Consider the following 16,949-nt stretch of genomic DNA (forward strand, 5'->3'; position numbering starts at 1 on the left):
GGGGAGAAGGAGAAAGTTGCCTCTGCGCAGGCTCCGGAGAAAGAGTAAAAAAAACTTCTTCGTACGGCGAAGTTTCAGCCCCCCCCGCCACAAAGCAGTGGGGGCTGGGAAGCAGAATGTCCTCCCCCACTGGGTCTTCTCCCAGGGACGGTGGAAACGGGGTCTGTCCATAACAGTTAGAAATCCATTGAAAGATAGCTGCTCTGCGTTTCAGAACTGGGAAAAGCTTTATAAATGCTGGGTAGATAGAAGGAAGGACACGTCCCGGGCTCCAGACGAACTGGAAAATGGAGTCCATGCACTCCCAGACAAAAACATCCAAAGCGTACAGGACATCAGTAAAAAACCCAAAAAGCTTTGCCCATCTAAAGAACTCATAGAGATCTGTTTTTGACAGAAAAAACCCATCTTCTCTACACCAATGTTGCCAGAGGGCAATGAGATTCCCCTCTGAAGGAGTAAATTGAATCTCTTCTGGCAAGGCATGTGTCTGCCATATGAAAAGCCACAACCTACGACGGGCTGGTTCATCAGGGATAGAAAAATGAACAGTACCTTCTGAAAGAGTCCAGCTTGCTCTGGTCAGCTCCACAGGTCTGCTGCTCTTTTCTATCATCTTTCCTGAAGGTTTTCCAGAAGAAGGTTCTCTTTGTTGGCAGCCTTGGCTGTGAACTCTGTCCAAATCAGGATCTTCAGTTCTTCAGCTCCTGGCCTGAATCCACTTCTGTGGTTGCTTCAAAGCAACCATCAAATGCTACACATACAGGATTTTTACCCAGTGCAGCAATTTTGCTCCTCTGGTCTTATCAAATTAATTTCTGCTCTGACACGAGGGGTCACCAGATATTACTGTGCGTGAGTGGGTCACTGCTGGTGAGAGAGAGACGGTGAATCTTGTTTCTTGATCAGAAGGCTGAATTTATTGATATATTATATATAATACATTATGACTATACTAATAGGAATAAAGAGAGAGGTTTGCAGAGCTGCTAGGCTAGGCTAAGAATAGCTAGAAAAGAAATCTATAACAAAGTTGTGCCCAAGGACTCAGTCCCCGGCTCGCACTTTGTGTTTGGCCCTTAATTATAAACAAGAAGCATGAGCCAATCAAGAAACCCCTGTTGCATTCCACAGCATCTGATAATAATTGTTTACATTCTCTTCTGAGGCCTCTGGCCTCCAGAAGACGCAGAAATCTGAAAGAAAGGATTTCTGTGAAGAAATGTCTGCGACAAGGGGGGAAAAGTGTGAGCACAAACCCGAGGAAGCGAGATGCCAGGAAATATGTTCACCCTCACAAAGAGCTAATTAGCAAAGCAAGGCTCTGCTTGCCACTGCTTACTCACACCAAGACAAAATAGGGGGTTTTGGGTGGCTGTCACCTTTCCTGGTACAAAGACGTTCTCTGTGAACTGATATAAAGGCACCTACCATCAACCACGGCAGCTTTCCATGGAAGCAGAGAGAAAATAATTATTTTCTGAGCAACCACCACTCTACTTACCCAAAAATGGCAGCTAAAACCCCATTTTTTAACATTAAGGAGATAAAAAAGGAAAAAGAGATGGTAAGAAAACCAGCCTGAGGACAGACAACAAATCAGGCAACCACCAGGATACTGCTGGCTCCTGGCACAAGCGATGATTAATTCCAACCTGGATATAAAACAAGCCTGCACTAGTCCTCTGCTGTCTGGTATTGTCCCAGGATTATGGTAATTAAGCAATTTGTATTACCTGATACTGATAAGAAAAATAAAGCCCCGTTTATGACACCGTATCCCCTAGATTTTACATGGTAGTTACTGAGGCATTCTTGTTACCTGGTGAACATAATATTCGAGATCATAAAGCGCCGCGACTTTCTCATCCAGCATGGAGGCAGAGCTGTTGAATTTGCTGATTAATTTAACCATAATTTCATAATCTGTTTCTATCTTCATGTTCAGCTTTTCAAACTCCTCCTTTAGTTGCTCTATGGGCCGGAACTTCTTCCTCACCTCTTTCTCTCGGGCCTTGGAAACAAAAGGAGGAAAAACCAGATGTGAGATAACAAGATAGGAGATGAAGAGAGACAAGACAGACACAGAAAGGAATGCCAGCCCCAAAATTCACAAAGGGAACCTGGTTGTCTGTGTCAATGGATTTATTGCTCTACATCAGAGGTGCAGGGGCAGGGTCCTTCTGAGAAGCCCAGGAACCCAGTTAGCTGTGATATACCCACAATATGAGTGAACAGTAGAGCTCTGTGCACCACTTCTACATCTCTACAGCATTTGTGCACTATTTCTACATGCCATTTCCATCCAATTCAACATCAACCCCACAGGCAGCAGTACTGCTGTTCTCTGCTTGCCTGCAAGTGGATCTTCTCAAAACCTGGCTGCAAAAAGCCCTGAGGCACCTCCCTGATCTTACAGCTGAACCTCTCTGGAACTGGACATGAGGCTGGAGAGCTCCAGAGGTCCCATCCAGCCCAAAGTGCCCAGTGACTCCAACGAGTTCTCAGACACAGACAAAGATGCTTTTGCCTTTCCAAGCATTGAGCAAATTCCTGGAAGGGTCTATCTCCTAGGGAGAGGTGTGAGGATAGAAGCTGTCAGAAAGGGAGGCAGAAGGAGCAGTGATAAGCTGGGGGCAGCTGACGTGCTGTGTCATGGGGCTTGGCCAGCACACAGCCTGTCCTCAGCTCATCTCCCTTGCAGTAACAGCACCCCAAGGGCTGCCCTGAGCAGAGAGCTGACACAAAACATGTGATGAGGAGGAAAGGCTCTGTCAGAGATCTCAAAGAGCCCCAGAGGTGCAGGAACATCAGCACTGGTGGCACTGGGGACAGAGCCTGCTGCTGCAGGGGACAGAAGCAGCAGAGAGGCCATGCTGGAGCTGGGCTGCCCCAAGGACAGGAGAAAGGCAGAAAGCCCCCTTTGGAAGGCATTTGTCGCAAATGCCAAGATGTGTTTGTATGCGGAGTGAGCCTCAGCTGGAGGGTTTGCACTGTCCTGCTCCCCATGAGGGATCAGAGAGGGCTGGAGGAAAACCAAGTGAGCAATGGAGGTGAAAGCTGTGTCAATGGAATGATAAATTGCCAGAGGTACCACACCCAACCCATCCCTCCCCGAGCTGCCTCTGGCGGAGCACAGAGAGGCTCGGTGTAACTCCGTTTCCTCTGATACTGAGCTTTCAGGGAAGGATTTGCTCTCTGCAGGAGTGACTGCAAATGGAATACTTTAGGTCCATTAGATGTAGCTGCTTTTAGCCCAGTTGCTGGGACAAAAGCTATTTTAACAGGGGGTTTTAAAATATGGCTTATTTTCACCTAATAGAGTATCACTAATTTTTGCATTTCAATGATCCTCATTTCCAGCAGCCCTTTTCAGCAGCCCTGCAATCAATCAGCAATGCTGCTATGGAAATAATCTCCAGCAAATGAAATCATGCCGTGCTGCCACATAAGGGAAGAAAAAGCCTTTCTGTGACACCAGAACTTTAGAGCCTTGACTCCTCTTTCAGTTTTTGTTTGAGTAAGCCAAGACCAAGACAGCAGGAGGAGCGAGGGTTAAAGAAATACTGCTGAGGGGGAGAAGGGAAAGAGGCTCTGATGCACCTGATGAGTCACACATCTTCCCACCTATTTACTTCGGGTTGTGGGTTGTTTTGTAACTAAATGGACAACTTGGAGCTTGTGTAAGGAAACGTCAGCCCCTGCTTCACCATGGCCACTTGGGTTTTGCTATCCAGAGCACAAGGTTGGAAACCCAAAGCAAGGAGAGTAAAAGGAAATACCCTCTGTAAATACCGTCAGCTGCAATCCAGTTCCTTTTGGGGTCTGCAGACATTTTTGTGAATTGAGCTGCAGTGAAACAGATAAATTACATTGTTCAGAGCAGCTGTGGCTGCCCCTGGATCCCTGGAAATGTCGAAGGCCAGCTTGAATGGGGCTTGGAGCAACCTGATATAGTGGAAGGTGTCCCTGCCCATGGCAGGGGTGGGACTGGATCAGCTTTAAAGGTCCTATCCAACCCAGACCACTCACAGAATCTTTGAGTCGTACAGAAAAGTCAGGGAACAATATAACTAATAGGTTAATAAAGGTATTTCAGGTCCATATTCACCACAAAATTAGTTTGCACAGTGTTTTCCAAGCAATCATTTTAACCATTGTGTTTCAGCAGAGTGTAACAGGGTGTTTTCAGATCCCTGCAATGTGCATTGCTTTAGAAATGGGAAACTCACCTTCCTTTCTGCCTTCTCACTTTCCTTCATTTTAGCCAAGGCCTTTTTAAGCTCCTCAGATGTGAATGAATTTGCATCGAGATCAATCTTGCCCAGCCTTGCAGAAAAGACAAAACAAACAAGAACATGTAATGAGTGAAAAACGGCCTCAATTCTATTTTCACTGTGACATTCTAGCAATGGCTAATGGCAGGAGGAAAGGAATGAAAAAACCTACTATACTCAAGAAAAGATTAGACAAAGTGCTGGATTCTGTGTCAGGCTCACAGACAACTCCCCCTGAAAATAAAGGGCTCTGCTGACCCAAATTCTCAGATTCCACCACAATAAAAACATCTGATGAATTGATACCTCAGAATTTTGTGTTGCAATTGAGGAACAACCCCAGCGCCACTATATAACTGCAGAGGGCCTACAAGCTTCAACTTGCAGATTTCAGCTTATGAACATTGTACAAAGAGTCATTGGAGACCTCAGTACCTTTCTAGTAAGGGAAGGGACTACAGAGAAGTGGGAGAGGACTCTTGGTCTGGAACTTTAGTGATGGGACAAGGAGAAATGGGATCAAAGTGCAAGAGATAGAAGAGGTTTGATGATGGAAAGAAGTTCTTTACTCTCAGGGTGCTTGTCCCTGACACAGGGGCCAGTGCAGAGAGGCTGTGGAGAGGCCCCATTCCCAGCAACGTCCAAGGCCAGGTGAGACAGGGGCCGCAGCAACCTGCTCTGCTGGGAGCTTGCTCAGCTTGGAACCAGAGGATATTCAGGGTCCCTTCCAAGCTAAACAATTCAAGGATTTGATCATTCTGCCATCCCCATCTCCAACTGAATAGCAGCCCTGAAACTTCAGTGACATCACAGCTCCCAGAGGGTTCCAGGTGGAACGTCCAGGACCTGGAAACGAGCACAGCAGACACTTCACCGGCTGCCAAGGGTCAGTTGCTGCTCACCCTGCACTCTGACCCTCAGCGCTGAGCTGCTGCTGCTGCCTGGGCTTTTTCTGCCGCCTGCTCCGGAGCGCCAATCCCAGCACAATGTGCTCTTCTGTGCCAATGGGGGTACAGTGCCATTCCAGGCAGGGGGCACCCAGCTTGGGCAGGCTGCAGCCATGTGGGAATGGATGGTGGAGGACAGGAAGCCCACTGGGAGATTGTGCTGCCCCTTGCAGACTGACAGAGACACTGTGGAGGACATGGAAGTGGACCTGGGCCTGGATGAGGAAGAGATGATGGAGGTGGACTCCTCCTCTACTTCCATGTCCTCCACTGTTGAGGACATGGAAGTAGACGAGGAGGACAACATCGAAGAGATGGAGGTGGATGAGGAGGATAACACAGAGGAGATGGAAGTTAACATAAAGGATGAGGAGGAGCCCATGGTCCTTGGATGAAGATGCAGCCCCACAGGTAAGACAGGCAGATGCTTCCCACGCCCTGCCCACACACACACTGGGTCCCCTGACGCCAGGCTGGGGCTGGGCTGGATGGCCCCGCTCAGGAACACGGTGCCCGCAGGGGGCCTGGATTGTGCTGCCACAAGCACCAGCCCCGGCCTGCCCTGCCCTTGCCTGGGGCCACGCCAGCCCTGCTAACCCCGGCCCAGCCCCTGGGGCCCAGCTGCCAGCCCTGCTGGGCCCAGTGCTGCCGGCTGAGTCCAGCTCTGCTGCTTCCTTTCTTCCAGGACTGATACACATGATGGCACAGAAGCCACGCCTTTGTAAATATGTTTGAAGTTTAGAAGTTCCTTGTAAATATGTTTACTACGTGCGAAGTTTTTTGTAAATACGTTTTCAAGAATGTTAGCCCATCGGATCCCTTGTAAATATGTTCTGTACATTGTTGTTGTTGCTGTTATAACAATTGTTATGACACATGTTCTGTAAATCTGAGATTTGCCGATCTTCAGCAAATAAATACTGTTTCTTTTTAAAACCTGACTTCTCTTGGCCATTCCTTTGGGCACAGGCAGCCTTTGCCTGTGGGTTCCACTTGTGGGTTCCACTTGTTCCGCGTTCCCAGGGCTGGAGGTCCCTGGGGGTGTTGGCACGGCCACACCGGGGCTGGGGGTCCCTGTGCACAGGGGCTCCCACTGACACCACTCCTGGCACTGGGCACTGCTGCTCTTCCTGGCCTGGGGCACAGCGCTGTCCCCAAGAGCTCAGCTCTCACCAACTCTCACACAGGAAGCTCTCACAGCACTGGCCCCTGCAGCCATGGCACCAAAGCAGGCAGCAAACCTTCAGCCACCCTTCCTGCTGCAGCCACAGGCACTTCTGCGCCCAGAGCTGCCAGCAGGCCACAGCCATCCAAAATCCACCTGCACGCTCTCAAGCCCACCACAGCCTTGAAAACTGGGCCACTTGCACCTGGGCTGCTGCAGGGGCTGATCTTTAAGCCTTGCAGCCTCCAAAGACCCTGGGCTCTGCTTCCCAGCCTGTTCTGCACTGCCCTGAGCCCGCATTGTTCCAGAGACAAAAGCCAAGCCAGGGCATCCTCACCCTGCCTGCATTCCTGCTGCTGCCAGCGGCCACGGGCCCCTGGGCCCCCCTCGGGTGACAGCTGAAAGGACAGGGCAGCCTGTGCTGCTTTGGGCCTTTGGGCCCTGCATCTGGTGCTGCTGCTGCTGCTGCTGCTGCTGCTGCTGCTGCTGCTGCTGGGGGCCATGGGCCCAACAGGGCCCCCAGCTCAGCCCCTGCCCGGGCAGCTGCCCCCAAAGCCCCACACTCCCTGAGCATCCCCAGCACAGCTGCCAGCGGGAAACCCCATGGGCTTCAGGAAAGAAATTCCCCATAGTGACTAAACCAAGGGGTCCAAGGGGAAAGTCAGCACAAGCTGATGTTTACATCAACTTGACAAAGATGCCTGCCGAGCAGGTGAGATCTCCAGAGCCTCTGGCAGTGCTTGCTCTGCACGTGAGCCTGTGGGACACAGCACCGGGCTCAGGCCAGCCCTCAGCCCCTCACAGATGATACCAAGGAGCAGGCTTAGAAAGCAGTTTCACACCACTTCCTGCACATATTTCAAAGGACTACATGTCATTCAAGGAAGCCACCTTGCACATTTAGTTTTGGTGTCGTGGCATGAGAAGCCATGACGTTGTCTCTGAATGTGCGCTCAGGGCACTTCCACTGCCATCCCATAGGGAACACAAATGATAGGCCTCTGCTTTCAGCACTTCTGAGCTCCTGACCCAGCAAGGAAGTCTGAGGTAAATGCAGGAACTGAGTGCACCAGGGGACCTGGCCTCTAATAAAAGGCATAAATTACTCAGGCCACTCAAACCAATGCCTTGCATGTCTGTACATTTTTTGTCCTTCTCTCATCCTTCACGTTACTTTCCCCAAAACCTACCATTGGACGAATGGTCAAGGCATGCACCATTAGGGCATCCTTACACCGTGGTGCCAGCCTATATAAGGCTAACAGTCAGGGTGTGGTAGAGGTGCTAGTAGGCTCCCAAGTTTTTCAACAACAAACTATAAAAGATCCGTGCATTATATGTGGAGTGATGGGGCATTTTCAACAGATTTGTTAAAATAAAGGCTATCACCAGGGACCTTCTAACTCTCACAGGCACTGTCCTCACTGCCCCCTCGTCCACACGCTTTCCAACACCAGCTAAACCGCTGGCCTGCGGGAAACCCCACACAGACACAGAAAGGCCCCGCACGATGACACCAAACGCGAGGCCGTTCCGCCCCACTCTCCCCAACACCGTGGAGAACCAGCACAGTGACCTTCTCAGATCCAGCGGGACAGCTCGATCGCTGCAGAAAACTCGACAGAAGACAGCTCTGCCCTGGAACCCAAAGGCAGCTGGTAAGAGCCTTTTCAATTCCCATCCACGATATTTATGTTCACCATATTCCAACAGGCAAATACAGGCCTGAGGAACATCCCAGAGACATTTTGATTTTAACCAACACCAGGGAAGGGATGGAGACACTCACTATACTACCTGAGGTACTCGCCTTGACGTCTTTGCAGGAGATAACTGTCCAGGGTCTATGCTTACTCCCTCCCCTTTTCATTCCAAAAGGAACAGTTACAGCCAGAGCCAACCTCCTACGGGGCATGATCCCCACACCAACTGATCCAATGGTGTTGTGGGCATAGATTACAGGCCCAAATAGACCCATTCTAAAGTGTGCTTTGTTATGTAAGGGGAGAAATAGATGTCTCTTGGGACTATTAGATACAGGAGCTGACATCATCATAATTTCCCGCTCTGATTGGCTAAAGAATCGCCCCTGGTTCCAGCTGCTGGGGTAATTTTAACCATCAGGAGAGCCACTACCAGCTTCTGGAGTCAAGGTACCATCTGCAGGGAAGGTCCTGAGGGCACAGTTGCTACAGTAAAATCATTCGTCTCCTGGGCACCAATAACACTTTGGGGAAGGGACCTCTTGTCCCAATGGAGGAGAAGGCTAGAGATCTGTCATGGTTTGATGCTCGCACAATGCCAGTGCCCCCATGAAAATACACTCTCCCTTGTTTCTGCTGTTAGATGTGATCAGTAATAAGTAAAGGAGGGTCCCACTTAGAAATAAAGAAAACTTTATTAACTAAACTACAACTATAAGTAAAAAGAAACACACAGGGAAAATGAAGACCTGCCAAAAACTTTTCCTCCTCCCCCCACCAAATCTCCAGTACATCTATCCCCAAATCACCAACTCTTGGTCCAGCACCCCCCTTGAGATAATCAATACTCAGTTCATCAAGAGGAGTGGAGTCCTTCTTGTGCCATAGGCTTCCCCAGCAAACACCATTGAAACCTCGTGTGTTCCCACATCACTCGTGGCACCGCCCAGAGAACATCTGCCATCGTGACCTCTTCCTTCCATCTCCAGTGCTCTCACCACTGCACATGGACCAGAGCTGCTTCTAGGGTCATCTTTTCAGGATGATTTGTCCCGTTCCAAAAAGAGCACAGTCTCACTTTTGGGACACCTGTCTCCCCCAAATTCCACCTCCTGGGGCCGAGGGGTACCAACAATGTACCCTCTTGGCTCTTAGCCATTGTCTCCCCCTGGATGCAGTCTCTTTGTCACAGGAAACATGTTTCTGTCCAGGGCTATAACAAGAAGAGTCCAGCTAAGGCCACTTCATCATCTCTTCCCACCTAAGATTCTTCTCTCCCAACGTCTTTCACTTGCCCAGACCTTCATCACACTTGCCCATTTCCTTCTTAATCTTCCACTCTATCCCTCTTCTAGGGAAGGTTACTTTTCTGTAAAGGTTTTATTGTACCAAAAGGGGTTAAAAACTCAGTCTCTGCCTGCCTGGAGACTCCCACAAGCGGCTGGACACCTTCTCGCTGCACCCCCCCTTTGTCCACAAGCCGGGCTGTTCTGCCAGGACATGATATTAAATTTCAAGGCAGTCCAGGCTCTCTCTCTCTCTGTCTCCTGGGGGGGTCTGTCCGATGCCTCCTGGTGCTTCTCTCTCTTTAACCCCTCCACACTCGGCGCCAGGCCTACCTCTCCCGGCCGCATGGCTTTTACCCTCCTCCGGCCCAGCCAGCAGCTGGGACAGGGGAGAGATCCGAACTCTTTCCCACCAGAAACCCAAAAGAGCTTCCCCCGGGGCATGCTCTGCTTTTGAACCCCTGTGTTCTCAGAAGCGTGACAATGTCCCCAGCAGCCAAACCAGGTGCCAATATTAAAATCTGAAAACCTATTGGTGTGACGACAGCATCCCAGAAAACTTACTTCCTCTCAAACCACAGAAAGATCCTATCAACTCCTCAGGATTTCTAGACGGTGCAACTGAGCAGCACGCCACACTTTAGTCAACCTGGAAGATCAAAGACCCCATATGGGTGGATCAGTGGCCCCTCCCAGGCAGAAAGTAAAAGGCCCTGAAGTCCCTCATGCAGCAGCAGCTCTCTGTGGGCCACGTTGTACCATCTACTAGCCCCTGCAATGCACCTGTGTTTGACATACAAAAGCCTGGCAAAGACAAGAGGCGGCTCCTGCAGGACCTCAGGAAAATCAATGAGGTCATTGAGGACATGGGCGCCCTCCAGTCCAGCCTGCCCTCAGCCTCCATGTTACCTCGAGCTTGGCAGATGGTTGTTACAGATCTAAATGACTGCTTTTTTGAATTCTCCTTGCACCCAATGAAAGCCCCTTGTTTGCCTTTTCTGTCCCCAAATCGACAGCACCTTTACAGAGGTACCAGTGGACTGTAATGCAGTAAAGAATGAAGCAGAGCCCAACTATTTGTCAACGGCTTGGAGCCCAAATTCCCTCACCCTTGCGGAAAAAACATACTAACATTATTATTTTTATTACATGGGTGATACATTAGTTTGTGCAGAAGCTCAAATCATTTTGGATGTTGCAGTACAAGATGTCATCACAGCAGTAGAGCAGAAAGGTTTTGAGATTGCAGTAAATAAAGTCCCAAAGACACCCCACTGGAAGCAACTCGGCCTAAAAAGCACAGAGAGAACCATCACACCCCAAACACTGCACATCAAGGACATCCCAAAGACTCTGCCAGAACCCCAAATGCTCTGTGGAAGCATCAGTTGGGTACATTCACTGCTGGGAATCACCACAGAAGATCTCATGCCGCTGTTCTTCTCCTTAAAGGCAGTGAAGGACTCGATTCCCGTGATCACTGACACCACAGGCAGAAGCAGCTGTACAAAAGGTATCCTGGGTGATTCAAACCAAACAGGCACACAGATACCACACTACGTTTCTTTTCTCCCTGGCAATCCTTGGTGTAAGTCCAAAATTCCATATATTTTTGTTTCAGTGGGACTCAACTATCTCAGATCCCCTGATAATAATTGATTGGGTTTTCAGAGCACACTAACCTACTAAAATGATAACAACCCCACAGAAAATTATTGCACAACTAATTAGGAAAGGTAGGAAACATCAGTGCTCCCTATCAGGAACAGACCTTGTGAATATATACTTACTTCTCACTCAAGAGCACCTCAATTGCCTACTTCAAAAATCTGAACCACTGCAATATGGCTTAGATAGTTTTTGAACAGGCTGGGATCAGCCACCAATTCTACCATCAAAACATTCCTGCACTGCTCAGGATGTTCAAAATTACCTGAGACCCAGCAAGATCCATTTTAGCCACCTGCCCAAATTGTCAGAACATGGCCCTGCTTCTGTCAGAGCTGAAGTCAATCCAAGAGGACTAGAGAGTCTCCACATCTGGCAATCAGACATCACACACTATGCCCCTTTCGGCAGATTAAGTACATCCACGTCTCAATCGATGTCTTTTCCAGTGAGATTTTTGCCTCTGCCCATGATGGTGAAAAATCAAAGACGCTATAAAACATTAATTTTTAAGTTTTTCCACCTTAGCATATCCACAGAAAATTAAAACTGAAGATGCTCTTGCTTATGCCTCACACTGATTCCAACAAGTTTCTGACCATTGCGGTATAAAACATATCACAGGCATACCACACTCCACCACAGGACAGTCCATAGCCGAGAGGGCCAACTGATCCATCAAAAGGATCCTTGATCAACTGAGAGGGGGAGTGCAGATATTATCTTCCATTGAGAGACTGGCCAAGGCCTTTTACGTACTCAACTTTTTGAACAACTCATTTATGGAGAAAACTCCCTTAGTCATAAGGCATCCTACTAATTCAGCTGCAGCCCAATTAAAAGAACAGCCACCTGTGTTGACCAAAGAACCTGAATCTAAACAATTTATGGGCCCTTTCCCATTGATTACTTGAGAAAGAGAAGATGCCCTTGTCTCTACAGCAACACTCCTAAGATGGATCCCAGCAAAATACATTAAAACTGTTTCTGCGAACCGCGAGGCAAATACCAGAGCCACCATCAGAAGAACAGAATGGAAGCCTAAGAGAGACAGCAGCATCCCGAGAAAGAACAAGGAGAAGGACAGAAGAAGATCTCCTAAGCAGCGTTGAACACACACACCAAAACCAAGATAGCTCAGACACCACTAACCAGGTTCTATGTCTTAACATTTGTAAAAATTATATTTAAGCATTGACATATGGTTCTTCTAATAAGCTGTGTTCACACCCTTGCCTTATAGAAGAGAAAGTTTAGTGGGACCACAAATTAAGTTCCACCTTCTAATCTCTTCATCTGTCTACTTTTAGTACACCCAAACCTCCAGATATTAAATTACCAAAGTCAGAGGATGCTGCCGTTGGTTGCTGCTGCAGCAGGAATCTGGATGCTCCTCACTGAGCCACATGCCTTCAGCTGGGCGCTTCCACAGACGAGCCACAAATTCTTGTCCATGTACAAGCCTGTCAGGCATTTGAGGGCATGTGTTTTTTCTACCTGCTGTCACATAGGGAGTCAGCATACCAGGGCATCCAGCTGCTGAAAGATCAAGGAAACAAGATGCAGATAGAAGGCAACAACGACTGGTTCAGTGGACTTTGCAACCACTGGGGGATGAAAGGCTGGCTTTCATCTTTGCTTAAGACTGTTGTGTGGGTGTTGTTTTTCTTATTCATTGTGTTGGTTATTTTATCCTTTTTTGCTAAAGGCCTGCAAAACTCTAAGGCAGAAGACTTCTTTATAGACAACAAAAAGGGGGGAGTAGTGAGGGCCCAGGGGCCTACCACTGGAACTCTAATACCTCAGGGCAAAGTGACCAAGGAAAAAGAGAGACACTGCTCTGAATGCAACGGTCTCACCCATGGGCATTTTCAGGCTCATGGCGTTTTATTGGTAACACCCGGTTCAACTGCTGTATTTTCCTTATATGTATTCCCCCTAGAATGTCCTCACCTCTGCTGTAAAGTTTTAGTCCTGGCTTTTTCCACTGTCCCCTGCTTTTTCCCCCAATTTTCCCTCTGAGTGCCAAGCCCCATTTTGTCTCCGTTCCTGGACGCTCTTCAGTGCAATCCACTCAGGTGTTTCCAGTTCCACACAAAGATCCCTCTCTCGCCTCGTTCACCAGCAGTTTAAGCAAGCACGCTCCCAGCTCTACGTGTGCAGGTCACACACAGACGTTGCTGTGGGCAGGCTGCAATTCAGGGACTGAGTGCAACAGAGAACCTGGCCTCTAATAAAAGGCACGAATCCGGCAACCCACCAAAAAAAAGACTTGCAAGTCTCTACTTTTTCCTTATCCTCTCAGTCCTCATGCCACTTTCCCCATCATTTCTGACTGGGAACATGGCTTCTCTCTCTCCTGTCTGCAGGTCCAGCCACACGTACGACCCTGCAGGAACAGCCTCACCCACAGGGAAGTGGAAGAGCACACTATGTGAGGAAATTTAGTGACAGGACAAGGAGGAATGGGATCAAACTGCAAGAGGTAGAGGAGATTTGATGATGGGAAGAAGTTCTTTACTCTCAGCGTGCTTGTCCCTGACACAGGGACCAGTGCAGAGAGGCTGTGGATGCCCCATCCCCAGCAACGTCCAAGCCCAGGTGGGACAGGGGTTACAGCAACCTGCTCTGCTGGGAGCTTGATCAGCTTGGAACCAGATCATCTTGAGGATCCCTTCCAGGCCAAACCATTCAAGGATTTGATCATTCTGCAGTCCCCATCTCCCTCTGCACAGCATCCCTGAAACTTCAGTGACATCACAGCTCCCAGAGGGTTCCAGGTGGAACGTCCAGGACCCAGAAACGAGCACAGCAGACAGTTCACTGGCTGCCAAGGGTCAGTTGCTGCTCACCCAGCACTCTGACCCTCAGCGCTGAGCTGCTGCTGCTGCCTGGGCTTTCCCTGCCGCCTGCTCCGGAGCGCCAATCCCAGCACAATGTGCTCTTCTGTGCCAATGGAGGTACAGTGCCATGCCAGGCAGGGGGCACCCAGCTTGGGCAGGCTGCAGCCATGTGGCAATGGATGGTGTGGGACAGGAAGCCCACTGGGAGATTGTGCTGCCCCTTGCAGACTGACAGAGACACTGTGGAGGACATGGAAGTGGACCTGGGCCTGGATGAGGAAGAGATGATGGAGGTGGACTCCTCCTCTACTTCCATGTCCTCCACTGTTGAGGACATGGAAGTAGACGAGGAGGACAACATCGAAGAGATGGAGGTGGATGAGGAGGATAACACAGAGGAGATGGAAGTTGACATAAAGGATGAGGAGGAGCCCATGGTCCTTGGATGAAGATGCAGCCCCACAGGTAAGACAGGCAGACGCTTCCCACGCCCTGCCCACACACACACTGGGTCCCCTGACGCCAGGCTGGGGCTGGGCTGGATGGCCCCGCTCAGGGACACGGTGCCCGCAGGGGGCCTGGATTGTGCTGCCACAAGCACCAGCCCTGGCCTGCCCTGTGCTTGCCTGGGGCCACGCCAGCCCTGCCAGCCCCGGCCCAGCCCCTGGGGCCCAGTTGCCAGCCCTGCTGGGCCCAGTGCTGCCGGCTGAGTCCAGCTCTGCTGCTTCCTTTTTTCCAGGACTGATACACATGATGGCACAAATGCCACACCTTTGTAAATACGTTTGAAACTTTTGAAGAGTTCTGTAAATACGTTTGAAAGTTTAGAAGATTTCTGCAAATACGTTCCTTCCATTTGAAGTTCTCTGTAAATACGTTTTGAAGATTGTTAACCCATCGGATCCCATGTAAATATGTTCTGTACATTGTTGGTGTTGTTGTTGTTATAACAATTGTTATAATGACACATGTTGTGTAAATCCAAGATTTGCCGATCTTTGGCAAATAAATACTGTTTCTTTTTAAAACCTGACTTCTCTTGGCCATTCCTTTGGGCACAGGCAGCCTTTGCACACTTGTGGGTTCCACGTGTTCCGCGTTCCAAGGGCTGGAGGTCCCTGGGGATGTTGGCACGGCCACACTGGGGCTGGGGGTCCCTGTGCACAGGGGCTCCCACTGACACCACTCCTGGCACTGGGCACTGCTGCTCCTCCTGGCCTGGGGCACAGCGCTGTCCCCAAGAGCTCAGCTCTCACCAGCTCTCACACAGGGAGCTCTCACAGCACTGGCCCCTGCAGCCATGCCACCAAAGCAGGCAGCAAACCTTCAGCCACCCTTCCTGCTGCAGCCACAGGCACTCCTGGGCCAAGAGCTGACAGCAGGCCACAGCCATGCAAAATCCACCTGCACGCTCTCAAGCCCACCACAGCTTTGAAAACTGGGCCACCTGCATCTGGGCTGCTGCAGGGGCTGATCTTTAAGCCTTGCAGCCTCCAAAGGCCCTGGGCTCTGCTTCCCAGCCTTCTCTGCACTGCCCTGAGCCCGCATTTTTCCAGAGACAAAAGCCAAGCCAGGGCATCCTCCCCCTGCCCGCATTCCTGCTGCTGCCAGCGGCCACTGGCCCTGGTCCCCACTCGGGTGACAGCTGCAAGGACAGGGCAGCCTGTGCTGCTTTGGGCCTTTGGGCCCTGCAGCTGGTGCTGCTGCTGCTGCTGCTGCTGCTGCTGCTGGGGGCCATGGGCCCAACAGGGCCCCCAGCTCAGCCCCTGCCCGGGCAGCTGCCCCCAAAGCCCCACACTCCCCGAGCATCCCCAGCACAGCTGCCAGCGGGAAACCCCACGGGCTTCAGGAAAGAAATTCCCCATAGTGACTAAACCAAGGGGTCCAAGGGGAAAGTCAGCACAAGCTGATGTTTACAGCACCTTGACAATGCTGGCTGCAGAGCAGGTGAGATCTCCAGGGCCTCTGGCAGTGCCTGCTCTGCACGTGAGCCTGTGCGGCTGCTCCCAGTGGGACACAGCACCGGGCTCAGGCCAGCCCTCAGCCCCTCACAGATGATCCCAAGGAGCAGGCTCAGAAAGCAGTTTCAGACCACTGCCTGCAGATATTTCAAAGGACTACATGTCATTCAAGGAAGCCACCTTGCACATTTAGTATTGGTGTCGTGGCATGTGAAGCCATCAAGGTGCTTCTCAATCTGCACTCAGGGCACTTCCACTGCCATCCCAAGGGGAGCACAAAGGACAGGCCTCAGCTTTCAGCACTTCTGAGCTCCTTACTAGCAATGATATCTCAGGAGGACGCAGGGTTTGCAGGCCCAGGGGCCTATTACTGGAACTATAATACCTCACGACAAAAATGACAAATTAAAGTGAAGTGAGACAGCCCTCAAAATACAATGTTTTATCAGTTTTATCAAGGCTTGCTGAATGCACCGTTGGCACCCTCCAGCAGCATGAGGGATGAGGGCTGGCTCAGCTGCTGAAGCTCAGGGGACATTTTGAAACCTCTGCATCCAGAGCCACCAGAGCAATCAATGGGGAGACAGCCGCCTGCAGTGCAGCATCCTTGGGTGATTTTTTAGTCCTCTGGGTGGGCCACCCTTTACATCATGGGCAGCTCTGGGTAACAAATTATCCAAAGATGAGAGGGATACATAATTTCGAGTTAGGGAGGTTCTCCTTTTAGAGGGAAAGACTGTTGCTAAGGGAAGTTGGAAGTTGTTTGTTCATTGGCTCTTTAAAGAGTTCCCAGTCATTTTTGTGTGTTCTGTTCATCTTATAGCATTCTGGGACTGAGTTAGGGAAAGTCTCTATTTTTAGAAAACTCAGGGTGTTAGAAGAGTTGCAAAATTTTCCCCACTTTTTCATATGATTTATAGAGTTTTCTGAAAGGTTCAAAGTTCTAATATTCAACCCAGACTCTTTTCTGCCCCTGGAATTCCTGACCCCACTGATACCAAGATAAGGATGAGAGACGGAAACTGCTGTAAAGCACAGACAAGCCACCTGCTGTCTGACATCTTCCCTCCTTCTCTACCCCCTGCCCACGTCTGTAGTG

The 16,949-nt window shown here is 50.0% G+C and overlaps 1 protein-coding gene across 1 annotated transcript in view; it reads right to left on the reverse strand.

The window, feature by feature from the left end:
- Positions 1–1,801: 1,801 nt before the first annotated feature.
- The window catches only part of LOC134413657 (nucleotide exchange factor SIL1-like), a 57,304-nt gene continuing 42,156 nt past the window's right edge, over positions 1,802–16,949 (reverse strand). The window contains exons 2-3 of the mRNA XM_063147717.1: positions 4,233–4,329; positions 1,802–2,014 (exon numbers count right to left, since the gene is read on the reverse strand). Coding sequence (XP_063003787.1) covers positions 1,802–2,014; positions 4,233–4,262 — 243 coding nt within the window. The 5' untranslated portion in view covers positions 4,263–4,329. The remainder of the gene's footprint in view (positions 2,015–4,232; positions 4,330–16,949) is intronic.

This window comes from Melospiza melodia, unplaced genomic scaffold (assembly GCF_035770615.1).
Source record: "Melospiza melodia melodia isolate bMelMel2 unplaced genomic scaffold, bMelMel2.pri scaffold_47, whole genome shotgun sequence".
Classification (NCBI taxonomy): Eukaryota; Metazoa; Chordata; class Aves; order Passeriformes; family Passerellidae; genus Melospiza; species Melospiza melodia.